The sequence below is a fragment of the Rhamphochromis longiceps genome, linkage group LG16, assembly GCF_057381845.1.
Source record: "Rhamphochromis longiceps isolate RC_006_pf linkage group LG16, R_longiceps_female_GT1.1, whole genome shotgun sequence".
NCBI lineage: Eukaryota > Metazoa > Chordata > Actinopteri > Cichliformes > Cichlidae > Rhamphochromis > Rhamphochromis longiceps.
Window position 1 is genome coordinate 15,784,720 of NC_140572.1, and position 26,373 is coordinate 15,811,092.

The following is a 26,373-nucleotide window of genomic DNA, read 5'->3' on the forward strand; positions in this document are numbered from 1 at the left end:
GAGGAGTGGAGGAGAAATGCTCATTTCTAGCTGCCCTGCGTGGTGCACTTGTGCTGATCTGGCTGTACATTGTTTTCATTGTTTTTCCCTCCACATACCAGCATGGCTTCCTGTTTTCTTCTTCCCTGAATGGCTTCCAAAGCGTCAGAGAAACTGTAAACAAGTGTGAAATCAGGCTCACGGGAAGGTTAAGGAACCATAGCACCAGGAGGCAGCACAGTGGAGGATTCACTGTAGAAAGATCCTGCATTCTGCTCATTTTTCAATCCTCTGCCCTGAAATTTCTATTAATCCTACATCAAAACTGCCCTCAGGTTCCTCTATTGTGAAGCAGTTTGCAAAAGCAAAAGGGTAGGTAAAAACAGATAGCGCTAATAAGCTGATCATGTCCTCCACGTTGGAGTATCCAGCCAGTGGTCAACATTGCTGGCTCAGTGAACTAACTTTGTGCAAAACAAAAATGTGTGGATTTGCATCAGATGAGCTGATTGTGCCATAAAAATTTGCTGGTTTAAGCAGAGGAGACACATCCCAAAACAAATAGTGGGAGCCAAAAAACGGAGTGATCACCCCTGTTACCAGCAAATCCCAGCAGCCATCACCTTCTTCCTCCAGCTGGACGACATCCAGTGTGTGCCACAGGCGTCAAATGATGCAGCACTGCCAGTGAGTTAGCTCTTTGTGTGTTTGTGTGTGTGTGTGTGTGTGTGTGTTGGTCAGCAGGTGAACAAAATTCAGAAAATAAGTTACACAGACAAAAGGAAGGTTTCCCAGAGCTACGAGCCAATCAGAGGCAAAGTTTAAATCACCTGAGATCATAGAAAGTGATGTTCTTTGTTTTGTTTTCTCCTAAAAAGAAGAGTCAAAATGAAGGTCATTAATCCCAGGAAGCTCCGAGGCTTTCCAATTGGTTCAGATTTGATGACTTCCGGTTCACTTTCCTTTTAATTAATCCTCTATCCATCGAACGCTGCAGTCTTTTTTCTTTCAGGTCTTTGGATTTCTCTGGTTCCTTTTTGTGAAAGCATGTCGGCAAAATAGTTTAAAAGGTCACAGTCAGATTCAGGAGGCGTTCACTGTCACGTGTTAGACTCAAACCCTCGGAGCGTAGGCGGATTTCACTGACCGATGACGTTCACAGTGCTGCAGTAAGACCGAGGCATGATGAACACTCTTTCATAGGTACAATGTGAACTCCACCTTGGGGTCAGATCACGGGCAGAGAGAACAATCTGGGTTAGGTAGTGCTTTCTCTTTTGCTGTGCTTGGGAACGAAGTCCCAGCTGTCTCTGTTGAACTCATCCTCCTTATGATGTAATTCTCTCTTGAAGAATCCAGCCTGACGGACAAAGAGAAGAAGAAAAGGTGAAGCCTGTGTATCAACTGCAAACATTAAACTGTAACATAATGTGGTTGGTCAGTACCGCAGAACTGAGCCATGATATTTTACAAGATGGTAGATTGTTAAAATACACCAGTTATTGCTGGGAGAATTGTCACAAAAATGAGTTTATGTTGAAAGACAAAAATTGAGTACCTTCCACAGACACCAGATGAGAGCTGCCAGGATTGTTAACCCCACGGCTAAACTGACAACGACAATGAAGATTTTCACCATCGCTGAGGGTTTCTGGGTAAAAACTGCTTCCACCAATACCTGGAAATGTGCAACATACATCTTTAACATTGCTGCACCACGGCAACTGTGAAGCCCAGACTCTCGGATCACACAGCAGTGTGTTCTGATTGGCTGCAGGGGAGTTTTACCTGTGCTACAGGATGATCCTGGATCAGGATGGTGTTATTATCTTGTTTAGGTGATGACATCACTGCCATGCTTTCCAGGATCATGATCCCATGGCGACCCTGAGACACAGAGAAAGGCATCAGGGACCAGAAACTCTGGCAAAATGCAGTGAAATCAGTCGCCTGCGTGCGAGTGTGTTACCGGAGCTTGCCGTAGTACGGCAGGATTCAGGTTGGCTTCCAGTTGGATGGTGACCTCTCTCCCCGCCTCCAAATTACCAAGGCGACACACTAACCACTCACAAGCCTTATCGGTGCGGCCACAAAACTGAACATAGAGAACAAAATTAAAGTTTGCACCCTTGCATAAGCTATATCTGAGAGACTACATTTTATGTGTGTGTGTGTCTGTGTTTGAGTACCATTCTACGGGTGGAGGTGGGCGAAAAGAAGAAGATGAGTTGTTTGATGAAGGAAGCTTGAGGGGCGTTGCAGTCGTCGATGACTGAAACAGTTGTGTCACTGATGTAACACACGCCTTGAGACGACTGCAGAGAGAATTCATGTGTTAGTACGGTCTGTTCTGTCGCCATTTACGAATAACTTTTCTCACGCTCTTGGCTTGTTTCACCTCAATTCCAGCCATGACACATGAGAAATCACACAGAACCTAAGTGTCAAACCCACTGCCGATGTTTGTGTTGATGTACCTGCCAATCGACCACTTGCAACAGCCTGTGACGGTAAGGTGTGAGGATCTTCGGCAGCGCAATTTCAACCACAGTGTTGACTGACCTGCTGGGACCGGAGTTTAACACCTGCAAGGAGATGGAACAAGATGCTGAGACTCTCTAAGGCAAGGACGTGTTCATATCAAGAGCCCTGTTTATTTACCTTGCGCTTTTTCACCTTTTGATGTGTGCGCACCAGTGAAAGTAAACCAAATGAGCACAAACATAGCAACAACTTCCTGTTTGGTTCTGAACACTTCCCTTTAAAGAGTTGCTAAAAAATTGTTGATTGGCTCCAGTTTTATGATGTGCTACTACTACTAAGACCAAAGGTTCCTAATTGAAACCAGAAATGACCAACTTACAGATGACCACTTTCCTAAACTCTCCAACCAGTGTTGATGAAATTGGACTTGCTGTGAAGTTTTAGCTTCACATATGAAATTGTATTTTTGGACAGCTGCATATATTTTTTATTTTGGCCAAACTAGTCATTCTTCTATTCCATTTTCTTTGACTATATGCTGTTGAAAGTGCCGTGACACACAGAACTCGCACCGTGATCTCTGTGTTTCCTCATTTGCTGACCTACATTCTTAAATAAATAAGTTTGGTCATGCAACTAATGTCGTGACACTTCTGTGTGTCACAACATCCCACCTTGACACATCTAACTCTTCATAAACTCAGTACATAAGTCCATCCATCCTTTTCCGCTTATCAGGGTTGTGTGTGTGTGTGGGTGGAGATGGTGGAGTCAAACTCAGGACCTTCTTGCTCTTCTTCTTGGCATCAGTGCTAACCATTATGCCACCGTGCTGCCAGTACACATATAATATGTCATATTTATATAGTTTTTTTAAATATATTTATATATATAATATTTACAATATTTCTGCTAAGTTCTGCTATGTTATTGTATTTCTGCCAATATTATGTTTTCTTTACGTTATTGCAGTTCTGCTAAGTAATTACATTTTTGCTAAGTTCTTATGCTTCTGCAAAGTTATTACAATGTTTTGCTACTTTTCAGCTTTTTCGGCTATTTTTAGCAGACAGCTTCAGCGTTACAGCATCCACACAGCATTTTTGCAGGAAATGCAAATTTTTCTAGTTCTCTTTAAACTTTGCGTTTGTGATCAGCAATAAAGCTTGTCATGGTGTAGTGGTTTAAATTTGCTTAAAAAAAGATCATTGTTTGCTCTCACGAGAAGATCCGGCATTAAAAATCTGCCTAAATCAAATACACAGAGCTGCACTGTGTGACGATCCCTTGTGAATATGGGAGCAGCCGAAAGTAGCTTTTTATTGTCCTGGTCACAAAATCAAATTTTGACATAAACAGTATCATTTATGTGCTCTCTGTTGTTTAATCAGGATAAAATGGAAAAAAATTGGAAAATATCGTATTATAATGTTATACTGCCTCAGCTCAGTGACATGTTTTAACAGAACACACTCAATATTTTTAGTATTACTATAACATACATACAGGCAGACATACACATAAATCAAACTGTCTGCAAATGTGTACAAGTCTACCAAAGTCAAATGTTAAATTTAACCTCAATGAGCTCCATCTGTTACTGTTTTGCTTGTTTGGTATTTAAAGCATCCAGAAGTGTGTTTGCATCCTGTCTGATCACATATGAAAAAAAAAAAACCCTCTGAATCAGGCTGACCTACCTTGTATGTGTAATTGAAGCTTTCTGAATAGCAGTTAGTGGAAATCAAGTCTTCATCTCTAACTTCAAAAGAGGAGGGAGTCACAAAACTGTAAACAGGCAGACAGAAAGCATTGGGATTAGTTCTCCGGAGTTAAAGATATCCTTTATTTCTGCACTCTGAGGAAAAAATGTTGTTCACATGAATTTCACTGACATGGTTAAAAAAAACACCCCAAAAAAGCCTTTGACAAAGCAAATAATAGTAATGCACAACAAGGTGAGCTCACCCGTGGATGTTCACATTGACTCCATATTTGAGAGGAAGGGTGAGGCTGATGGAGTTGTCATGGAGATATTCCCTCCTCTCATAGTTATCACTGCAGAGAAAATAAATTTCACATATTTTTACTCCCTGATGGTTTGATTCAAGGTTTAAAAGTCTATAAAGCTATTTCATATTCATTATTGTTTCTTCTTCTTCTTAAATGTTCACATTAACCTGCATTCTGCATACTCCTTTTTCAATAACACTTTATCTTCATACATTTGTTTGCTTTACTGTCATAGGTGAGGTGCCCACTCACCTCAGAAAAATGATGAGGTGAGCGGAGGAGATTTACCTGCTGGTGTTGACGTGAATGAGGTTTTGTCCAGGTGTGCTGTTCTGGTTGACATCCAACAGAAAGCTGATATTCAGCTACAAGAAAAAAACATTACTTAACATCTTCCTTCTTTATGATTTTTGCTGCTAGAACTTTTTTACACAATACAGGAATCTCTACTCAGCTGCGGTCCGTTTCACCAGATCGTTTTGCAATATTTTAAACAGATAAGTCGAGGAAAAATAGAGAACTGAAAGCACAAGAACCCGCTTTGACCTTTGATATGTGGACCACAGGAAGTTGAGGACCCATAATAGCTGGCTGGAGCACGACATTCAGGTTCCTCATAATTTTAGTAAGTGATCAGTGTGTGATTACCTCCAATTAGCTCGGGCTTACCTGGGTGTGCGCTGGAAGGAGGAAGCTGGTCACACTGCAGTCAACACCCACTGTTGTAGCGTTGACTTCCTGTGTGACATCACATCTGACCACATTGTCCTCCTGGTTGAAGAGAAGCAGACTTGTTTTGGTTTTGTTATGTATTATAATTTTGACAATGATCATTTAACAGTTGTGTGACTACCTGTTTACACAGCAGTTTTAACTGTAAGACCAGCCATGAAACATACTGCTGTCCATTGTATCTGCCTATGGTTGCTGATGACACTATCTAAGAGAGCAGCAGTCTGCTGTTCATCTTCATGTAGGTTCTCAAATAGAGTTCTGTTTTTCTAAGAATGATGGCACTTTTTTCTCATTTTACCCAATCAGCATCCACCTCTGGCAGCTCACTCAGCCAGGACCATTTAGGAGTACATACATGACGGTAGGTATGTTTTTCTGCCCTAAAAACAGCCCTGAAAATGACCCTGAAACACACAAGCTACACACCATTTTATCTATTGATTCAGTTTAGTTTTATTTATATAGCTTCAAATCACAACAATGGTTGCCTCAAGGCTCTTTGTGAGGTAAAGACCCTACAGTAATAGAGAGAAAACCGAACAATCAGAACAAGAAATCAGACTTGGCGACAGTGGGAAGGAAAAACTCCCCTTTAACAGGAAGAAACCAGGCATAAGAGATTAAAATTAGTAACCGATGCAAAATTGTGTATAAACACATAAAGAGTGAGAGAGGTGAGGTGTGTAAAGAAAAACACTTGGTGCATTATGGGAACCCCTCCCTAAACCTATTGGAATTTAACTAAGGGAGTATTCAGGGTCACCTGATCCAGCCCTTACTATAAGCTTTGTTAAAAAGGAAACATTTAAGCCAAATCTTAAAAGTAGAGAGGGTATCTGAAAGTCTGACTCACATTTTGCAGTACTTTAATGTAGTGGATGTTGCTGGGCAACCGTAGCGTCAGTCGTGGCAGGAAGGCGTCATCTCCAGAGTTCAGCAGTGAGGCTTTCAACATGATAGTCTGCCCGGATCCCAGCGCAAAGTACTCCTGCTGACTGAAGACAAACACGACAAACAACAAGCATCGCTCAGAATCAAACTTTCTCTACTGTTGAAATACTTTTGATTTCTTTTTTGGTTTTAACTTGCAGATTTTTACAGTTTGATCTCAGGAGCCCAAAGTGTGAAGCTGAATATAACCAGCAACTCTGGCACTTACTAATTACAACAGCATACAGCACACATTCATTCTCTACACAAAAATATGCAAACACAACAGCTTGATATCCTTTTTTCTTCCTTTTTTTTCACGTATATTCCGGTTGTTTCCCTGTTGTTGTTTTTTTTTTGTCATTCACACACAGCTCCCTGCAGTGTGTGTGTGTGAGAGATCTTACTGTGGGAGCACTAGATGAGCTGACAGCTGCATGTTTGTCGAACAGTTCACCAGGGAGCAGGAACGAGCAAAACGAGTCTGAGAGAAAGAAAAGAAGCAGCGGGTTAGCGGCAGCCGTGAGAATAAATAAACATTTCGATCGTGTTACTTCAGTGATAAATGGTAAATGGCCTGCATTTGTATAGCGCTTTACTCAGTCCTTAAGGACCCCAAAGCGCTTTACACTACATTCAGTCATTCACCCATTCACACACACATTCACACACTGGTGACGGCAAGCTACATTGTAGCCACAGCTGCCCTGGGGCGCACTGACAAATAACATCAAACAACTTGAGAGGTTCAATAAAAACCCTCTGATGACTAACTCCACCTGTGAATTCCTACTTGTAAACTGTTCCTGCACTGCTTTATGAGTGTGAGCAACATGTGGGGGACGCACACAGCAGGAGGGTGTTAATGTGCTGAGATGCAGCTGAAAGCACATCTGGATAGGCGATACACAAAGTTTGTTGATACACAAAGGTCGAACAAAGATAAAAAATAATAATTTGCAGATGGCTTAATGTGTTAGTTTAGCAGTATGCTAAACCTATGCGTCTATGCTTTTATAGCTGATTAAGCTAATTCATTGTGTTGTAACTGCAAGTAGAAATTTTTCATTTTTATTTAGAGCAGATTTATAAATATAGATATTGATTACTGTGTGCATGATGGGCTGTTCTAGCTGTTATTTGCTGGGTCTTTGTACGTTAGCTTGATACCTGGCTGGTGATGGTGTTGCGGTGTCCTGCGCTCCGCTGCAGAATGGGTTTTAACGGAGGGAAGGATGTGGAAGAGGCTCTGCGGCTGTTTGTCTCCCTGAGACTGTAAGAAACCACAAACTGAACCGGAGTAAAAATGTCCCTCACATCTTTCTGTTGGAGGAAAGAAAAAGGGTTCAGAGGAGGAAAGATGAACATTTTAGCATCACTGCTGTTAATCCAATCAGTGCATCATATGTTAATATGACCAAAATAGACAGTGGGTGAGTATATTACCCTTTGGTAAGCCACATGGGCCACACAAGTGAGATGCCCCTGTCGTGCTCGTACACGCTCATTTGTGATATTGGACGATCCGTTACCGTGGAAATAGAACCGAGGTGGGAAGGACGGTTTATGGAGGAGGTCAGAGGTCAGATTATATTGAAGATCTGAAAAAGAGAAGAGAGAAACAACCTTCAAAAATCAGGCTGTACACTTTATGCAAAACAAATGTTGCCATTTGGAGAAGCTATCATCCAATCCCAGCACTGAAACTGCAATTAGGCACATTGCTGTTGTAGAAGAGGATAGAGGGAGAAAGAGAAAACGGCTGGAAGGTTGCATTTATGTATTTTACGATAAGGACAGTAGGAGTGTGACTCTGCAGCTTTGGCTGACCGATTACATAAAGCTGACCACTACATTCTTTTATGAGATGTTCAGATGAGTGGAAAAGCAAAGCTGTCAATTTACCAGTTAATCTATGTCCCCACCCTCACCAATGGTCACAAGGGCTGCACAGTGAAGGAGACGTGACGAAAATGAGACTGGCCTCTCCCTTAAAGATAAGGTCAGGAATTCAGGCACTCGACAGTGGCTCAGAGTAGAGCTGCTTCTCCTCCACACTGAAAGGAGGCAGTTGAGGTGGATTGGACATTTGACTAAGAGGCCTCCTCAGCGCCTCCCGGGAGAGGTGTTGCAGGCATGTTCTTCCAGGAGGAGGCCCAGGGGTAGCCTTAGGGCATGCTGCACAATTATTAATTTAAAAACTGTAAGGTAAAGACTCTACAATAATAAAGAGAAAACCCCAGCTATCAGATGCACTTGGCGACAGTGGGAAGGAAAAAATCCTTTTTAACAGGAAGAAACCTCCAGTAGAACCAGGCTCAGGGTGTGGCAAGCATTTGCTGTGACCAGTTGGGGGTGTGGGGACTAAAGACACGCTGCGGAAGAGAGCCAGAGATTAATGTACAGTTTATATCTCTCAGCTGGGCTGGGAAACCCTCGACGTTTCCCTGGATGAGCTGGGGGAGGTGGCTGGGGAGAGGGGACATTTGGATTTCTCTGCTTAGGCTTTGGGTGCCACTGGGGACAGTTGCTGCTGTGGAGTGTTTCGGTGAGTAACATCCACCTGCTGTCACTGACTCTAATGATGTGCTTGATTGGTGTTTACTTTTAAACATAGGTAGCTTTTAAATTTTATAAATTAACAGATAATACACTAAAGAAGTGCAATTAGGGCAGTACCTATGTGCCCCCTGAAATGTCTGGACTGGACACTGAAGCAGATGGTAACGTTAAAGCAGGGAGCTGGATGCTTGAGCTCTCGGCACAGCACCATCCGATCGTCGATCTGCTCCGGCAGGATCAAAGACGCGTTCACTTGAATCACTGGACGGGTCCTGCAGCACAAGCACACAGTCAGAGAAATTATCACAGCATGCAGACTGGGGTTTATGAATCACTGAAAACAACTGAAAACAAATAAAGCAGGAGGATTTTGTTATTTTCACCTTATTTTCCACAGATGTTGGGACACTTTTGGTTCTCTTGCACACTACATACATTAAAAAAACATTCCTGTTCACTACTATGAGAAGACGGTAACTACAGATGGAGTCTTTTTGGGTAAAGTTTCAACAGGAAGCTTCAGTGACGACTTACCTGAGAACCACGGCTGAGTCAGAAAGGAACGCACCAACTGCCACATCTGCAGAGACAGAGCGGGTTCAGCCTGCTTAAAACGATCTAATGAAACAAATATGGCAGAAGTTTTGGCACAGAATTGTTTACCCTTGTAACCATTATCGTCAATGTCAATGCCAGAGCTCAGTGACTGCCCGAACATCCTGAGGTCATGGCCAAGGGTGGATCCAGTAATCCTCTGAAAGCACAATGTTAGGTATACCATGGTAAATGGTAAATGGCCTGTATTTATATATGAACCATATATACCATGAAAGCTGGTGTAATGATATTACTTAAAAGCACAGGAGGATATAAGTACTAATGTAAGCATGTGCAGGCAAGTATGCCAAAAGGCCAAATATAGCAGCCAGTGGCTCTTTGCTGCATTTCTTCCCCTAATCCATTTCTGTGTCTGTTTTCCCGTCTATTCTCCTCTGTGCTATTAAAAAGGCCAAAAAATGTCTCGTAATATTCTTATACTTTGGGGGGAATTTATCATTAGTATAACTCCCACACTGGTTATTATTCTGTTAATATCTTTTCTGATTTTTTACTGATCTCAGTCTTAAAGAAAGAATAGATCATTTGTCTTGGTTTGATTTGTCCAAATTCATAGCTTTAACTCTTGGATCTGTGCTACTTTTCTCTTCTATTTTTTTATCTATTGTATTTAATTATTTATGAATCTCTCTTTGAGCTATGACTGCAAGGGGATCAGGTCAGATTTTGCATTTTTGTTAGACGTGTTATTGCACTGGTAAGTAAAAAGTAAGTAAGTGACATTTTTACCTGCACGTCATCCTCATTTATAGCCCTTGCCTGTCACTTAAAGACAGGTAAGTCCCCCACATACACGTTATTCTCTAAATTAAACAGGTGAGTTATATAACAATTTGCCCAGATATATCTTGGGGGAATTACATTTAGAGAACAAAACCTTGCTTTGTACCAAGCTGAAAACATGTTTACTTCTGTTGTAAAATTGGGACATTCATATCTTGTTTCATTTGAGAACCTGCAGTTTTTCTTTTTTTCAGCCCTGGAGGTTTTTGCTCAGTTTGTACCTGGGATGGAGTTGATGAGATGCCCTCTTTTCTGCCGTTGTAGATGTACACAGCTCCTTTAAGGTCGTCTTCATGTGGAGCACCAATCACCACATCTATACACACACACACACACACACACACACACACACACACACACACACACACACACACACACACACACACACACACACACACACACACACACAATTTTGTATTTATATACTTGAAAGGATTCTTGTTTTCACTTGTCACCAACCTACAGTGCCATGAAAAAGTGTTCATCCCCTTCCTGATTTCTGTCTTTTTTATTTTTACACTTTTGTACTTAACTTTTTCAGATCATCAAAGAGATTGTAATATTAGTCAGAGAAAACCTGAATAAACCTAAAATATAGTTTGTTTTTAACATAAATTATGATTTAATTTAATAAAGGAAAAAATTTATCCAAACTTACTTTATGTGAACAAGTAATTGCTCCCTAAGCCTTATAACTGGGTGTGCCACCCTTGGCAGCAAGAACTGCAGTCAAGCAATTGGCAATGAGTCTTTCACATCAATGTGGAGGAATTTCGATCCACTCTTCTTTGCAGAACCTCAAAGTGTCAGATTTATTCAGAATACACTGCAGGGTTTTGAAGCACGAACAGCCAAAGCATCTCAATCAGATTTGAGTCCAGATTTTGGCTTGGCCACTCCAAAAAGCCTCGTTTTGTACTTTTTGGGTTTGGTTTAACCAGAGCTGGACTTCCTGCATGTAACCGATCGTTGTCAGGCTGTGAAATGAACCATATTTTAAAATCTGCATTTGTATTTACTCTGGTTATCTTTAGGATGGGACAAATTGTTTTTCACAGCACTGTTTCAGCCTAACCTCATCTTTGATTTCTTTTCTTCAAAGTAGTCGTTGGTTCTTGTGACTTTTTACATAAAATTTTCACACGTTTTAACAAACTAATTTTTAAATTCACAGGGTAATTTTTGTCCTTTCTTGTTTTTTCAGATGGATAAAAGTATGCAAGAGTATATAAACATGAGTAAACACTAGTATGGTCTTTTAATATTTAACTAAAGTATCCTTAAAATATTGAGGTCATGGACACACTAATGCAGTCAGAGATACTTCCATTGTTTCAGCCATCAGCACACTGATTTACATTTATTTCTTGCCTTACAATATTTCCAAGTTTACTGTAACGCTAAACTTGAAATCAGTCTTCATAGTAAAATTTCATGACTATAACTTTTCCTTTTTTCTCCAAAAGTTAGGTGGGTCCACCGTGTGTGTGTGTGTGTGTTAGTGAACAGATACAGTGTGTCCCCAGACCATGGGTACACACACACCCTTTTATCTAGCTGTGGCAGATTAGAGGGCATGTTCAGTTACAGAGCAACAACAGTATGTCATTAACGTTTAATGAACATAATAACACCCTCCACCCCTCTCACAAACACACACACGTACAAACACACACACAGACACACACAAACACACAGAAGGTAGGGGTCTTGATGTATGTGTTAGGGCGTTGTGTTACTTATCAGGAAGTCTCAAGTAGTTGGTTGGCTTGTAAGGCACCTAAAATACATCATCACTACATGCATGTTTTTCTGTTATGTAGCTCAACAGCCAGTTAAGTAATGTAGTAGCATTTCTAATGTTTGTTCTAATGCAGTAGATCTGTGCAGAAAGTAAAGAGAGCAGCTCTCTAATTACCACTCTCAAGGTGCCCTGGAGCACACAAGTGAACCCACAGCTGCTCACTGTGGGTTTTTGTGCTACTGTGACAGCTACTGAAGCAACGGCAGAGCATGTGCTGTTAGCAGTAGCTAGAGCAGAAACAGTAAAAGCAGGAGTCGTTTAAGTATAGTACTTATTTGCAGTACAAAATCTTCTGTTATTTGTAGTACTAGGAATAGTTATAGTACTTGCAGGCAGGTTCACCAGCAGTAATATTAGCAGTGGGACTAGTAGTATCTGAAGCAACAGTTACTTAGACTTCACGTTTTTTGCACTAAGACAGTTAAGGGGATATTTACATTTTGCAATAGTACTGCCATCAGGATTTATCTTTATTTTTACTGGTATATATATTTCCTTTAATGTATTTTTAATACTAAAAGTATTTATAGGAGAAGTAGTCTTCAGAAGCATAAGAAGGAAGATTTTATAAACTTCTAGCATTAACTGTCACATATTCAGTACTTCTGGTTGTAGTAGTATCAGCAGTGTTGTGTATACCAAAGCTTGCTCCAATAAAAAAAAAAACAACAACTTCTAGATCAGTCGGCGTGTGATCCCTACCAGGGTAACCATCGTCATCCAGGTCTCCCAGGTCTGCGATGCTCTCTCCAAATCGGGCGGCGTAGGCGTTGCTGCCAGTCAACTGAAACTGCTCCTCTAGCTTTGCCTGAGAAAGGACACAGGACACGTTAACAGGTCATCTCAGAAAGTTTAAAGAAAGAAGAAAATAAAGTCTGTGTTCACGATCAGGTTCTTTTATTTTTAATTCACAAAGACCCGTCCTCATAGCGTCACATAAATCAGATGTTTTCATCTCTTCAGGGAAAGTTTTACTCGTTATACATGGATGTATGGAACTGTGAAATTAGGATCGACAGCAGAAACAATCAACACATCAGAGCATCACAGTAAAATAATACCATGCTCAGTGTTCCTGCCTACCTGCCCCTGGTTGATGTACACGTGGACTCTCCCTTCTTCTCTCACGTTGCCCGTTGCCATCGGAGCACCGACCAACAGGTCTGACAATCCATCGGCATTTAGGTCCACCGCACAAACACTGGAGCCGAAGTAGGATCCCAGCTACACAAAGACATGAGCTAAGTGCTAAGCAGGCGGTTGCTTTGAATGGGGAGCATTAATGCTAAGGAGCTTCATACCTCTTTTCCAGAGACTTGGGCGACAATCTGTAGCACACTGTTGTCTACTGTAAAGATGAAGACCTGCACAGTGTATACACACAGTCACTGAATTTAACATCACATCTGCTGTACATAACACAATTAAGAAATCTTTACATCACTGCACCAAAGATGCGCCGAAGGCTGGCGGTGCAGCCCTTGCAAGTCAGGTAGGTCTTACCTTTCCCTTCTGATTGTATTGTGGAGCTCCACCCACCACCTCCACACTTGCAGGACTCAGGAAGTGACCAGCTCCAACAGAATAGCCTGAACAACAGCATGGCACATGATTAATTTAGGTAAACTTTAATTTGGGTAAAGTTTCCATTCATTCTCATCTGCTTATCCTTATCAGAGTCGCAGTGGGGCTAGAGCCTATCCCAGCTACAGGTCACCAGTCTGACACAGGGCTAACACAGAGAGAGAGTGCCTGGGTGAAGTTTACTTTAATATTAATACTCCACTAAGTTTAAAAAATGTTGATATTCTTATGTTTGTCATACTCTGCCTGATAATAACAATTCTGTCCTTTTACTTAAACTGCTATTTGCACAGTGTGGCGCTTTTTCACATGACTGAGGCGTAGCTGTGGGCACAAGGATCCACACGAGTATGCAGGCATGTCACATAATTCACAAGTACACTTGTACAAGTACACATTCACTTGGTAAGTGATTCTAGAGCAACCGATTCAGGAAATGTCTTGTGAAGCAGGGAAGGAACCATTAGAGCTCTGCTCATTCATTTGGCACAAGCCTGTGTTCACAGCTAACCTATGTTGTTACGTATTTCCACCGCACAGGTGGCTGCTGGACTTCCCAGTTGAAAACTTTTACCAGATACTGTGCTTCCTGACTAAAATGTTTTCAGTATGGATCTTTAGAGAAAACTGGATATTTCTTTTACTTGTGAATAGACCTCAGCTAGCTCCTACCCCATTTATAGACTTAAATGCTAAGCTAATCTTCTGCTTCTCAGTGTAAATAAATAAATCCTTATGTCATTCATATTATTAACACTGTATAAAAACTGTTTACAAAGTGTACATCAACCTGAAACAGCAAAATAAGGTAGAAACTAGTCTGTTGGTTGACACAATTTTACCAGCAGTGGTGAAAATTTGATTTATTGGTTAAGGTTTCAGATCAGGTTTGGCATGTGGTCGATCTATACTGAGGTAAACCATTTGTGTGTGGCAATGCACAGACACGAAAAAGTCAAAAACAACCACAGGCTTAAAAAAAAAAAAAATTCCTGAAACTGTTTCCTGTGTACACACACACACACACATAACCACATACACCAGTGGCCTGAAGACAAAACTCAGTAAAGTTTCTACCCCCATCATAAGTGAGAAGAAACCATTTTGCAGTCTGAGCTTGTATAATTGTCATTTCAGCAGCTCCTCACCACTGGTAATTGTGGTTTTTACGTCCCGTGAGAACCTTGAAGATGCTTTCACCTACAGTTTTCAGAACATAGCACCTCTCTGCTTGGCTTCCTGTTTCTCATGAACGCTGAGAGGTGATGCATATGCTAAAATGCGTTCGTATAGTTTTTTCGAAGTTTTTTCTCTTGGTTTCTTAAATGAAAACACGAATAAATATGACTTATGCCATGTCTATATGTACCCTTTATCCTCCTTAACACATGGGCCAATCTGCACCAACATCCTTACAGATTAAGATCTATATGTTATTAGAAAAATATATAGATCTCAGTTCCTTTGATTTTTGTATTTACTATGTTCATCTAATCACCCCCTGCAAATGCAAATGCGATGTTATGATCTCCGTTTTCAGTTGTTTCACCTGTCAGTTTCAACATGCGTAACTTATATTGTATATTTGTATATAATCTTGTGTGCGAGTGTGTGTGTGTTTAAGTTTTCGTCATCAGACTATATACACACCTAAATTGCTCAAGGATTAATAAAGTATAGTGATTCGGCGGTATAAGGCACATATTCAGAATAACAAGATAAACTAACCATACATGTCTGTGCCATACAGGAATGATGCTACAAAGTGCAAAACAATGCATCAACACGGGATGTAAATGTGTACATGCAGGTGTCATGACACGTATTCCTGCCAATGTTTTTGGATAAGTCTGCTGATCTAAGAGGCACAAACAAAAGGAGGAGTCTACCAGCAAAGGCACTCAAGTTATTAAGCCAACATCAATGTAATAATTAGACTTTAAATTTGCTTTGCAAATATTTTACAATAAAGAACAATCAATAAATAAAATAACGTTTGGACTATGCACACTTTTTTTATACAAGAAAACTCCACAGGGCAAGTTCTCAGTTTCTCCAAAAACATGTTCACTGTGAAGCCGTGAGCTTTTTTTAGTTCCTGCAGCTATCAGCAGTGACAATGTTTGCTTTAAGTCAGATAACGTGGCGTGCCGATAATTTAGCGCCAAAATGCAAAATCAAGACTTTAAAACGAGACTCTGCAAACCAATGGGTGGCGACAGCGTGGTTATCTCTGTCGTTTATGATTATGAGGATGAGAGCACACTGTATATATATATATATATATATATATATATATATATATATATATATATATATATATACATATATATATATATATATTAGGGGTGCAACGATATTCATATTGATATTGAACCGTTCGATACAGTGCTTTCGGTTCGGTACGCATATGTATCGAACAATACAAAATTTGTAATTTATTTTATCAACTTTCCTTCTGACGATGCTGTCTGTGTTGAGCGCTCAGTGAATCTGCGTTCGACTACTCCGCCTAGGGTCGACAGTGCAGCCTAGGCGGAGTAGTCAAACGCAGATTCACTGAGCGCTCAACACAGACAGCATCGTCAGAAGGAAGAGCGCAGGGCAAGCTAGCGAGACAGAAGTTAAGCTCTTCTTGCAACATGGACCTCCCCCACCCTCATTCAGATCTGGCGTTTGGAATTATTTTGGTTTTCATGTGACGTATGACCCTGAAGGTAAGCGAGTCATGGACTAAAGTAAAACAGTATGTTGGATGTGACATGCAATGCTCAATTACATGGGTGGGAACTAGTGTGTTAGCGCAGTTAACTCGTTAACGTGCCCCATGCACGGAGCGATCGGCGGTAGCTCGTTAACGGAGATTTGCTGTGTTGTGGCGTTAAGGTCATTTCAACGAGATTAACCTGAAAGCACTAGTGGGAACACAACGAATATGACTGCACATTTACGCTGACATCATCCTAGTGCAAAGACAAGTGGAAGCAGAAAAAAAAGCAAGCATGCTACTAACTTTAGCCGAGTCATTTAGACAGCTGTTAGCACATGATTCTCCTTATATATGTTTAATATGCTGCTGAGAATATAGCCCAGAAGAAGCGGATAGTATAGCTTTTATTTTGGAAAGAGACATTTCTCTGTAATAAACTCTCTTTTCCAAAGATGAGTGATTCCTCAATCAGATACAGGGCTCGCTAGCCCGACGTCCTGGGGCTAGCGATTTTTTCAGTCGGGCTACCAAAATCTATCTCTTTCCTGCCTGTCGGGCTATTGTAGGAAGGAAAAATATATGTCAATGCTTTTGCATTCTTTCAGAAATGTAGCTGGGTAATTATGTCATTGGCATCGGTGAGCCACTGTCAATATGTGACATATTGCAATCGCGTTTGAATTTGCGCTTGTTTTTTTGCTTTCACTTTGCAATCTTGCGAACTGTGTATAGAGAGCGACAGCACTGATCTGTGAGTGATGATAATTTGTGCACCAATTCCTCTGACATCGTCTTATTAATCGTTAGCTTACTATGCAAACATGACAAGTGAAATCTCCTGCAGCAAGCTTAAACATGTGAGAGGTTGATCGCGCAGAGAATCACTGAGCTTATGTGAGTGAGTGTGTAAAAGCATTTCAGTTCTGCTGAGCCAAATAAGACAGGTCAGGGTGAAGAAGTGACAGCCAAAGAAAAGCTTACCACAAAACGGAAAAGTTATGACAAATCAGACTATAAGGCAAAAAGAAAGTGCAGCTTTATGGTTTCATGGACAAAATAATTTCTGTGGCTGCAATATGACGAGCTAAATAACCAGGGGTGCACATAAGTGGTCCGCAGGTGCGCATTCGCTGTCAAAATAAAAAACACGCACAAGGGTTAGGGTTAAATTTAAAAACTGTACTTTTGAGTTAAAATATATATTTATAATTTTAATAAATGACAAATTAAAAAGGCATGAACATTTTTTTGTATCGAAAAAATATCGAACCGTGACACCAAAGTATCGAACCGAACCGAACCGTGAATTTTGTGTATCGTTGCACCCCTAATATTAACATATATATATATATATATATATATATATATATATATATATATATATATATATATATATATATATATATATATATATATATATATATATGTAGGGCCCAAAACGCATATAACCAGATGACGTTGAAACCAAAGCTACGTGTTTGTCCCCAAATACTTAACAAAGCTTAAACTTGGTTCTCCCGGGAAGCAAAATACTGAACGCATAAAGTCTGTTTATATCAACTTACTTACATTTCCAAATTTAACTTCCACCTGGAATACTTTTATTGACTTTAGCAAAGCTAGTTCGACATTTTAATGAATGTGCAGGTTAAGTGAACTCACACTAAACTACGGTTTGTGTTTTAATCAGCTTTTGCTGTTTGGCCACTTCCTTTGCTAAAGCTGTTTACACCAACTTCAGATCTCACAAGAGAAAGAGAAAAAGCCAGTGTTCCTCTCTCTTAAAGCCAAAAATGCTTTAATTGTTAGTTTAATTTAATGGTGTTTTCTTATTGGTAGTAAGGAGGAATCATTTTAACAGGTACAGTAAAATAATGACCAGATAGAGTCTTCTCAATGTTTTTGTTTCTATTATTCACGTCTCTGTGAAAGCTCCATAAATGATGGAAGGAAATCTATGACAGTAGCTGTAACTAAAATTAAGTTGGACACTGAAGTGAAACTAAGGTGAGTATCATATTCACAGACAGAAAAAGTGCTACCTCTGTGTGACCTGTTATGATGTCTCCACAGCACACAGCATAGCCATGAGCAGCTGTACTAGTGATAGCATATCCTGGAAGCTGCTTCTTCTTGCTTTTTTTTATTTAAAACTTATCCTTAAATCTGTATAGGTTTGTCTCTTATAGACCAGATCAGACTATATTTAACAAAGCACAGAACATTTCCTTTGTTTGAGTCTCACAGCAAGGAATGAATCCCGGTGTTCAGCGGCGTTGGTGTGAAGTGGCAGGAAATGTTTGCATGAACAGGAACTAAGGTAGTCTTCTGACCAACATCAGCTTTATGTGAACACCTGTCAGTGAATCTCCTTTTGGGCGTGAGACTTTTTACCCCCACATGGTGGCTACAGCATGTGAGTGAACAGCAATCAAAGAGCTTCACCTTCACATTTTGTCAATCCAAGCCGCAGAAGGAGAATTGTGTTTAAAGGAAGGGACAGAAGCACAGACCGACTCTCTCTGATGAGGCTTGTGGTGAAAGCACAACACCGGTAGGTAACAGCTGTATTCTGGAAGCGGGCTAACATCAGCAGTGCTGGTGGAGGGCCGCGTGGACTACGTACCCAGGTAGCTTCCAAATTTGACGGCTTCAGTGTTGTCATTATCGAGGTAGGCTGAAATCTTCCCGCTGGTGCTGTTATAGACCAGAACTGAACCAGTCCAGTAAGATGTCCCTGGTGCCCCCATGATGACCAGATCCTGAGAAAGAGAGAGCCTCTATATTATAATGTGATGACTTTATTTAAGCTGCATTATATGTATAGCTGAATATCTTAGATTGACTCTTACATATGTTGCTTTAAAATTGTACTTCTGATTTGATCATGTCACAGTTTTGCTCTTTTTTAAAAAAAACTTGAATTTATACATTTTCATAGCCTGAGGAGCAGCAAGAGGAGAGCAGATGGCTTTTTAAAACATGGATGGACCACATTCAGTCTGCAAGAGGAAACGGGGATGACACGATTTTAACAAAACGTGTTGTTTATGTTACTAACCTCTGTCAGGAAGTTGGAAATACCCGCCTGACATGATCCATAATCCTCCCCAAACTTCCTTTGGTGGTCTGTAGGAGACACACAGACATGTCAAAAGGTGAAGGTGAACAAACGAATAAATCCCTCTGCAGCTGAACAGCTGCTGGTTTCACATGCACACACATTCATATCGCTACAGTCACGGTCATGGTTTTACATATCAGGACATTATTTAAAAATAACAAGCAAAATAAAAAATAGTCCTTACCAGATGTTAAAATTGGGTACGTATAACCTGAGATGTACAATAACACAACATACTGGACTGTCACATTACTTATTTAACAAAAAATGAAGACAAAATGCAGAAGCAGTGTGTGAAAAACTAAGTAAAAAAGACTTCATGAGTCTTTTTGTCTCACTCTGCTTTATAAGATGTTTCCCTTCATTGAGGTTTGGGGCGGCTGTTCATGCACAGCTCTCTTAAAGTCCTGCTACAGCGTTTCAGTCGGCTTGAGGTTTGAACATTTGGATATTGTAACACTATGATTCTTCTCCTCTGTCAGCCATGAAGCTGCAGATTTCTGTTGCGTTTGGGACACTACATGATCCAGTTTGGTACAGGCTTTAAATATAGGACAGAGGTCCACACGTTTGACTCTAGAATACTCCTACGACGTGTTTGGGCTGAAATGCTGTTTGTTTTTGCCAAACTCAGCACTGTCCCATTTTCTCTCCCTCCAAATAAGTCATCCTTGTTCAGTCTTTTTTTAATTGCACTGTTATGAACTTTTAACATACTAACTGAGGCCTGCATAGTCTGACATGTAGCTCTTGGTGTTTTTTGTAATTTCTTTGAGCATTGCACAGTCTGACCTTGGAGTGCATTTGCTGGAACGTCCACTCCTGGGAAGTCTGACAGCTGTCATGAATGTTTTCCACTTGTGAATAAACTCTCTCAGTGTAATAATAAATGAACCCTTCCCTGACTGATGGGCAGCTTCTCTAAAATCATTGTGATGTCTTTTCTCCTGAGCATTGTGTTAACACACACCTCAAAGCTCCAGACCAGCAAACTGCCGACGTCTGATGCATCTGGCTCTTAATTACCTTCTGAATTCCTATAAAATCAGGACTGTGTCTGTTTTGACTTAATAGCTGTTAAATAATTAATATCACTGTGTAATTTTAAGACGTGCCACTTTATTTGTATTATGTCCTGATATGTAAAACCACAGAAATGTCAGCAGGTGAGTTTCGTTTTACTATGACAACTGTATGTTTGTGACCTTTATTGACATCATGTAATTTGTAGTTCTTTACCCTGTTCTACAAAAGGTTGCTAGGTCAAAAAGTTGTTCTCTCTAGTAGGAAGAGAGGAATAAGTGTAACCATTAGAGCAGCATGTGTGCGTGTGTGTGTACCTCTGTAACAGGGGGTCATAGCCTTGTAAGTTTTCATGTCGCTGCCAAAACGATAACACACCCCATTCGGAAGCTTGTTGTTCTGACCATCTTTCTTTGAGTAGAAGACGTTCTTCCAGCGGTGACCACAGGCCTGAAAACACACAAACACACACACACACAAACAACATGTGACATGCACTCATTACTAAGTCACACGTTGGCAGCAAAGTGTTGTTGTTCCCATGACCTAAGTCACTGTAACAAAAACTGTGTGTGTGTGTGTGTGTGTTGAACATTATCATTTTCCTGTATGTTTCTTTGCTTCTTTCCCCCCCTGTGCTACACAGACGATCACAGTGAGGAGACATTTGGTGCTGTAAATACTTTCTCAATCACATCACTGCCTCCATTGTGTGTAACAGAAATGCCTTCAGGCTTTTCAAATGTTGCTGTCTGTTGTGCAAATGTTTCAGGCTTTCTAAGTGACTGACCTGCTGTTTAATGACTGCTGACTCTTTGTCATAAAGCTGGATGTAAAATGGATTTTTGTTTAAAAAAATAAGAGTCCATAACCTCTGAGTTTGTTTATGATACTGTTCTAACGTGCGTTGACGGTTTCTCTACAGTGACCCTGCACCTTGGATTAGTTTCTCTGAGTTCTCTAACTCCCTCTTTTTGCTTCATGTTGTGAATCATAATAGAGTAAAACAGGGAGTGCAAAGGATATTCATTTGTCACTATAATAAAAAAGAGACACATCCCTAAGTGTGCAGGATCTGCTAATAGCTCAGTGAGCGCTGAATTGTGGACATCATTGGTAATGTTACTAATCTAGTCTGACTACCTACCACTTTCCCAGCATCAAACAAACCTAACAGCACAATGGCTCCTCTGAAATGCTGAATGATACAGCGAAGTTATTTTACATAACCAGCACTAAAAGGGATTTCCATAAAAATTGTTAAAAAATACCTTTTTTATATAATTATATGATGTGCACCATGCCTTCAAAGCACACCACCAACCATCGCTAGCCCTGAAATGTTAAGCACTGCGAACTCTTATCTGCTGGCATTTGCAGTCTTTTAGATGGTGTCTGTTTTATGGCATGCTGCCCTACCTCACTGGAAATACCAAAAGTTTACAGCCTTTCTGAACAGCCACACTAAAAACCACTCTTCACCCAGAATGGTGAACAGCATTTTGTTAAAACTCGAGGTTTGTCTGACAGAACTGCCACAGGCCACGTGTTTTATGTCCAAATGGTGTTTCAGAAAGTCCACCAAGAACACCAAAGTCACAACAACGATCATGTTGAGGAAACTGCTGAACCAACGAAGATGATAAAACTAAGAAAAACGTGTTTAGTGTCGCTCATTGAGCATCAATAACATGGGGGAAAAACCTAAGTAGCACAGAGAGAGTGTGTGTGCGTTACCAGGATGTGTCCCCCTTCCTTTTCAGGTTGTCTGGATAAACTGACTCCCATCCACTGGTGATCTTGCTCGGCTTCACACGTCTTTCCACACCAAGACACATCTGCATACACATGGATACGTGGTTGACTGTCAGCATATCACCTTCACTCACCTTATATAGCATCTACAGTACATCCAGACTTATTAAATATATGTGTTTATAACACTAGCACAATAAAGGATGTTTTGGCTGAACTTGCATCTCTCATCTGAGTTTCATCTCCATCAACAGCTGGAGTAACGCAGGGGGAAAAGACTAAACCCAAAGGCTGACAAAAACACACACCAGCAGTCATGTGGTGGCATTTCCGGGGTCCAGCAGCAGCGATGCTGCAGCGGAGAACAGCTCCTGGAGACACTGAATGATCGGAGGATGTGTTTGCGACTGGCGCTCCAACTACTAACCTAAAAGAGGGAAAGAGAGGCATTTAGCACTGGTTTTGTCTTTGTCTCAAGTATCTAAATCGCATCTGTGTGTGAAGCATCAAAGAGCTGCTCTCATTGGCAAGAACTGGCTAACTGGTGTGGGCACACACACACAAAGTGATACTGTGTGAAGATGGCAGCTTACGGAGCGTTACTATGGCAATTAAATCAATTAGAATAAGACTGTAAAAACAGCTGTGAGTTATTTTACAATTTAAACTGCATGAGTGAGGTACTAGCATGTAGCATTCTTTGAAATGTAGTTTACGATGAGCAACGGCACATCAGTGGACAATCAGTAGTAGATAAACAGATCAAAAGTCAGGGTTAGGGTTGGAGGGGGCTGGTGAGTTGTTAGTAGACCAATAATGTGAATACTAGTAGTGATCCAGACCAGCTCTCTGTGTTGTGGCGATACAGCAGGACTGAGTATCCGAACATGGAGGAAGGCGGGCCTTTAAACTCCAGACTGTGGTCCTGATCCAGACTGTATCCTGCAGCAGGAGGAACCAGGGTCTGAACTAAGACCATGACCAGTGCAGACACACTGGCCGCGGAGACCTTCATGATGGAGGGCAAACTGCGAGAAGAAAACAGAGGTTATGCTGAATGAGTACGGCAATTTACATTTTATCGCTACACAGTTGGTCATTGAAGCAAATCTTTAAAGTTTCCTTTAGATTTTTCCCAGATTTTTCTTTTCACAGTTTAGTTGTGTCTGAGTGGGATTTATGTGACGATTGCCCAAAATGTGGCATTCCACAAGTGTGAGGTTATTACCAGCGTTTCCACTGTAGGACATCAGTAATTCATTTAACTGGACTTTATTGAAAAAAGGGGAAATTGCACAGGTTCATCCTCTCACTCACTTCAAATGACTTGTTTGTTGTTGTAATTTCCCAACAAATAACAGAAAATGTATTAAAAAAAATAATAAAATCAGCTTCAATTTACTTAATTCATGAGCAGTTAATCAATCAATACCTTAGATGAGAACAAAGTATGTTTAATTCGAGCATGCATCACTTTACTTAACACCACAGTACACAGACTATTAGCACGCTAAGTATGTCAGCCTGAGTTTTGGCATATGTAAATAACAAAATGCACTCTAATTAAAGGATGAGTTTTTGATGTTTAAATGTTTCACTGAGTCTAGACATGAGATAACCGGATGATTAAACCAAAAAAAAACCCCATGCTGATATATATCTACTGTCAGACAGTCTCAGAGTTACTTAGGAGACACACCCTTGTGAAGTACTCTGGTGTCTGGTTTTATAAAAAACCACAGCAAGTGGTTGCTTATATCCAACCACAGACTGAAAGCAGAGGAAATCACTTAATTTGTTCAGGTTAAATTAAAGAAAAGTTACATCTACTTTTCCATCAGTGCAAAAAATCTAAGTGTTTCTGCTGTCTGCTCTGGCTATGAGTTTCCCCCTGCTTCCAGCCCATATGCAAAGCTCAACTAACTGTCATCTGGCTGTTTCCTAATCTATACAGCAGGAGAAAGAGTGAGTGAGAGTGCTGCCAATCTTTCTTCCTGTCTAAAAGTGAACAAAAAAATTCAATCAAGTCGATTTTCCAAAATTGGAAAACTGCAAAATCTATTTTTCATTGTGCTTTTGTTTCTCTGGATTTGTTTATTCATCTTAATTTGCTTATTTTAGCCTGTTTGAATCATGCTGGGCTGTGGTTGCTCTTACAGAGTAAAGTACAAAGTTACGCTTTTCTAAATAAACATGAGCTTAATAACAGCTAGTTAAAAACTATAAGTAATGGTCCCAGACATTCAAACACACTGTTGTCAAGTTTCCAATGTCGAGGACCCCCAAACTTTTGGGTCATATGAAGAGTTATGACTTTACCGACTGCTGCCATTATTACCAGTTTATTTACAGACTCATTGAACCGTTAACAAAGAAATATTTTTTTCAGCCTGACTCCTCAGCATTGTTTGATTCTTCATCAGCTCTATCAGTCATTCACTGTATAAACGGTCCACATTTCGCTTACTGTACCGCTCAGACAGCAGAAAGCCTACCCCGGGTCAGACAGCTGTTATCCCGGGTCAGACAGGTCCAGGGGCTGACAGACTCAGGAGAACCGCAGCGCGTGAAAGACGTCTCCGTTAAATCCACTTTATTATTCCCCGCGGGTCTCGCTCGTGCGTAAATCCTCCTGTTGCTCCCCAAGTCTCCTAAAGAGTCTCGTGCGTGGACCGGCTTCGCACGAGACTTGTGTGTTCTTATTCGGGCAAACACGTGCAGTACGAAAGAAGAACTAAGACGAGAGAGTTTGAATGTTAAAAACAGAAAACAGAGTGAAAACTTGAGCTGAGCAGAGTTTCACATGGAGTCAATGAAACTGAGAGATGAGCGCGCGGAGACCCTCCCCTCTCTATTTGCGCGCGTGCGTGTGCAACGGTGTTTCTTCTTCTAAGCCACGCCTGAGCGCGCGCGGTGTGTGAGTGTGTTAGAGTCGTTTCGTCTTCAGTTGTCACTGAAGTGTGAATGAAGTTAGCGTTGATCTAATGTGACTGTCTGAACCGTGCAATGCGCGCAGGAAATATTCAGAAACAACAAATATGAGAAGTCCTTCTCTTAAAGTGTGAAGACAGAAAACACAGCAGTCGTGGCTCTAAAGTTTAAAAAACTCCTTTATTCTAAAAAAAATCCATCCTCACAACGGATGTTTCTATTGTTTTCATTTGTGAAACACGTGAAGCTTTAAGAATAAAGCATTATGCGGCCTGCAAATTCATATTCATAAAAGGTTGAATTTGAATTTTTTTTTAATTCAAAATTCTGAAAATATAAATGAACAGATACTAGAAATTGTTTAATTAAGTATAAAAGTATAAAGTACAAAAATTAAGTATAAAAAATAAAATATCCACAATATGCATTGTTTCAAGTGCTATTAAAACCCGACTGAATCCAATGTGATGTTCGTAAGACTCACAATAATAAGGCAAAAAATAAAAAATAAAAAATCACTATTTGGAATTTGGATCATTTTTGCAGTACAGGTTGTTTTCCTGCCAGAAAATATAACTAAATTATTTAAAAAAAATAAAATAACATTTTCACACTTTAAAATGCAGTAATATAATTGTGAAACAATTTCTACAATACTAATTTTACTTTATAGATCTGAGTATTTCTTACTCTGCTACTGAATTATAACCTCGTATAGTTTCCTCCAGGACTCTAACTTAGTCTTGAGAATTATAATGAAGCAACATAGCGAGTGCAGTGGATGCAAAACTCCTTGTTGTTGTGACATTTTTCACCAGACACAGAAAAAAAGACCTGATCTGCTGATCACTCAGAGTACAGCAAGAAATCATCTAGTGGACATCATTGCTAATATTAACAAGCTTATCTGAATATGTTTCACTTTCCCAGAAGCTTACAAACGCATGGAAAGAGGATGTTACATTTTCCTAATGTACTTTTTGCTTCTATTTAAAGTAGTTTATGTCTGCAGTGTGAGCACGGTGGAATGTCTCAGCCATCATGTGGTCTCTAATTCTGGTCAGCTGACCATCTAAAGTATTGTTAACGCTGTGTTCAGAGAAGCAGCACTTCAGGCAGTGTCCAATTTTTTTAAAACAACAACAAACAAACAAACAAACAGGTTGATGGTTGATGGCTGTGGTAGTTTTGCAGGATCTTGGTTACAACTAAAATATGGATCCAATGTAGGATAACCAGGATTCACCCTCGGGGAACTCTGTAACAACTTTTATCTGGATTAGCTGTTGGAAATCTGTTATGCTTGACCAAAATGGTGTTTGGAGCCAGCAAAAGCAA

General features: G+C 40.3%; 1 protein-coding gene across 3 annotated transcripts; it reads right to left on the minus strand.

Moving 5' to 3' along the window:
- Window positions 1–679: 679 nt before the first annotated feature.
- itga4 (integrin alpha 4) lies at window positions 680–24,958 on the minus strand. Of its 3 annotated transcripts, none has more exons than XM_085383708.1 (29): window positions 24,600–24,958; window positions 22,947–23,132; window positions 22,413–22,531; window positions 22,087–22,187; window positions 20,667–20,799; window positions 19,264–19,331; window positions 18,829–18,964; window positions 13,412–13,497; window positions 13,210–13,272; window positions 12,992–13,132; window positions 12,611–12,716; window positions 10,326–10,420; window positions 9,367–9,457; window positions 9,238–9,283; window positions 8,821–8,975; window positions 7,588–7,742; window positions 7,312–7,464; window positions 6,549–6,625; window positions 6,065–6,206; window positions 5,146–5,247; window positions 4,765–4,841; window positions 4,432–4,521; window positions 4,164–4,251; window positions 2,457–2,564; window positions 2,169–2,294; window positions 1,949–2,074; window positions 1,768–1,866; window positions 1,538–1,657; window positions 680–1,339 (listed from the first exon to the last, which is right to left on the minus strand). In XM_085383708.1, exons 2-29 carry the CDS (start codon window positions 23,117–23,119, stop codon window positions 1,238–1,240), a joined length of 3,078 nt encoding a protein of 1,025 aa, XP_085239834.1. In that variant the 5' UTR covers window positions 23,120–23,132; window positions 24,600–24,958; the 3' UTR covers window positions 680–1,237. The 3 variants fall into 3 exon arrangements, with proteins under 3 accessions (XP_085239834.1, XP_085239835.1, XP_085239838.1); XM_085383709.1 differs by having other exon boundaries at window positions 24,577–24,958; XM_085383712.1 differs by having other exon boundaries at window positions 24,572–24,958.
- Window positions 24,959–26,373: the final 1,415 nt, after the last annotated feature.

Coding starts and splice junctions, on each gene's coding strand:
- itga4 (XM_085383708.1), bottom strand. CDS start 23,119: ATGAAGGTCTCCGCGGCCAGTGTGTCTGCACTGGTCATGGTCTTAGTT. Junction 22,188..22,412: donor ATGCCACCACATGACTGCTG/GTGTGTGTTTTT, acceptor ATGTGTATGCAG/ATGTGTCTTGGTGTGGAAAG. Junction 9,284..9,366: donor TGACGATAATGGTTACAAGG/GTAAACAATTCT, acceptor CTGTCTCTGCAG/ATGTGGCAGTTGGTGCGTTC.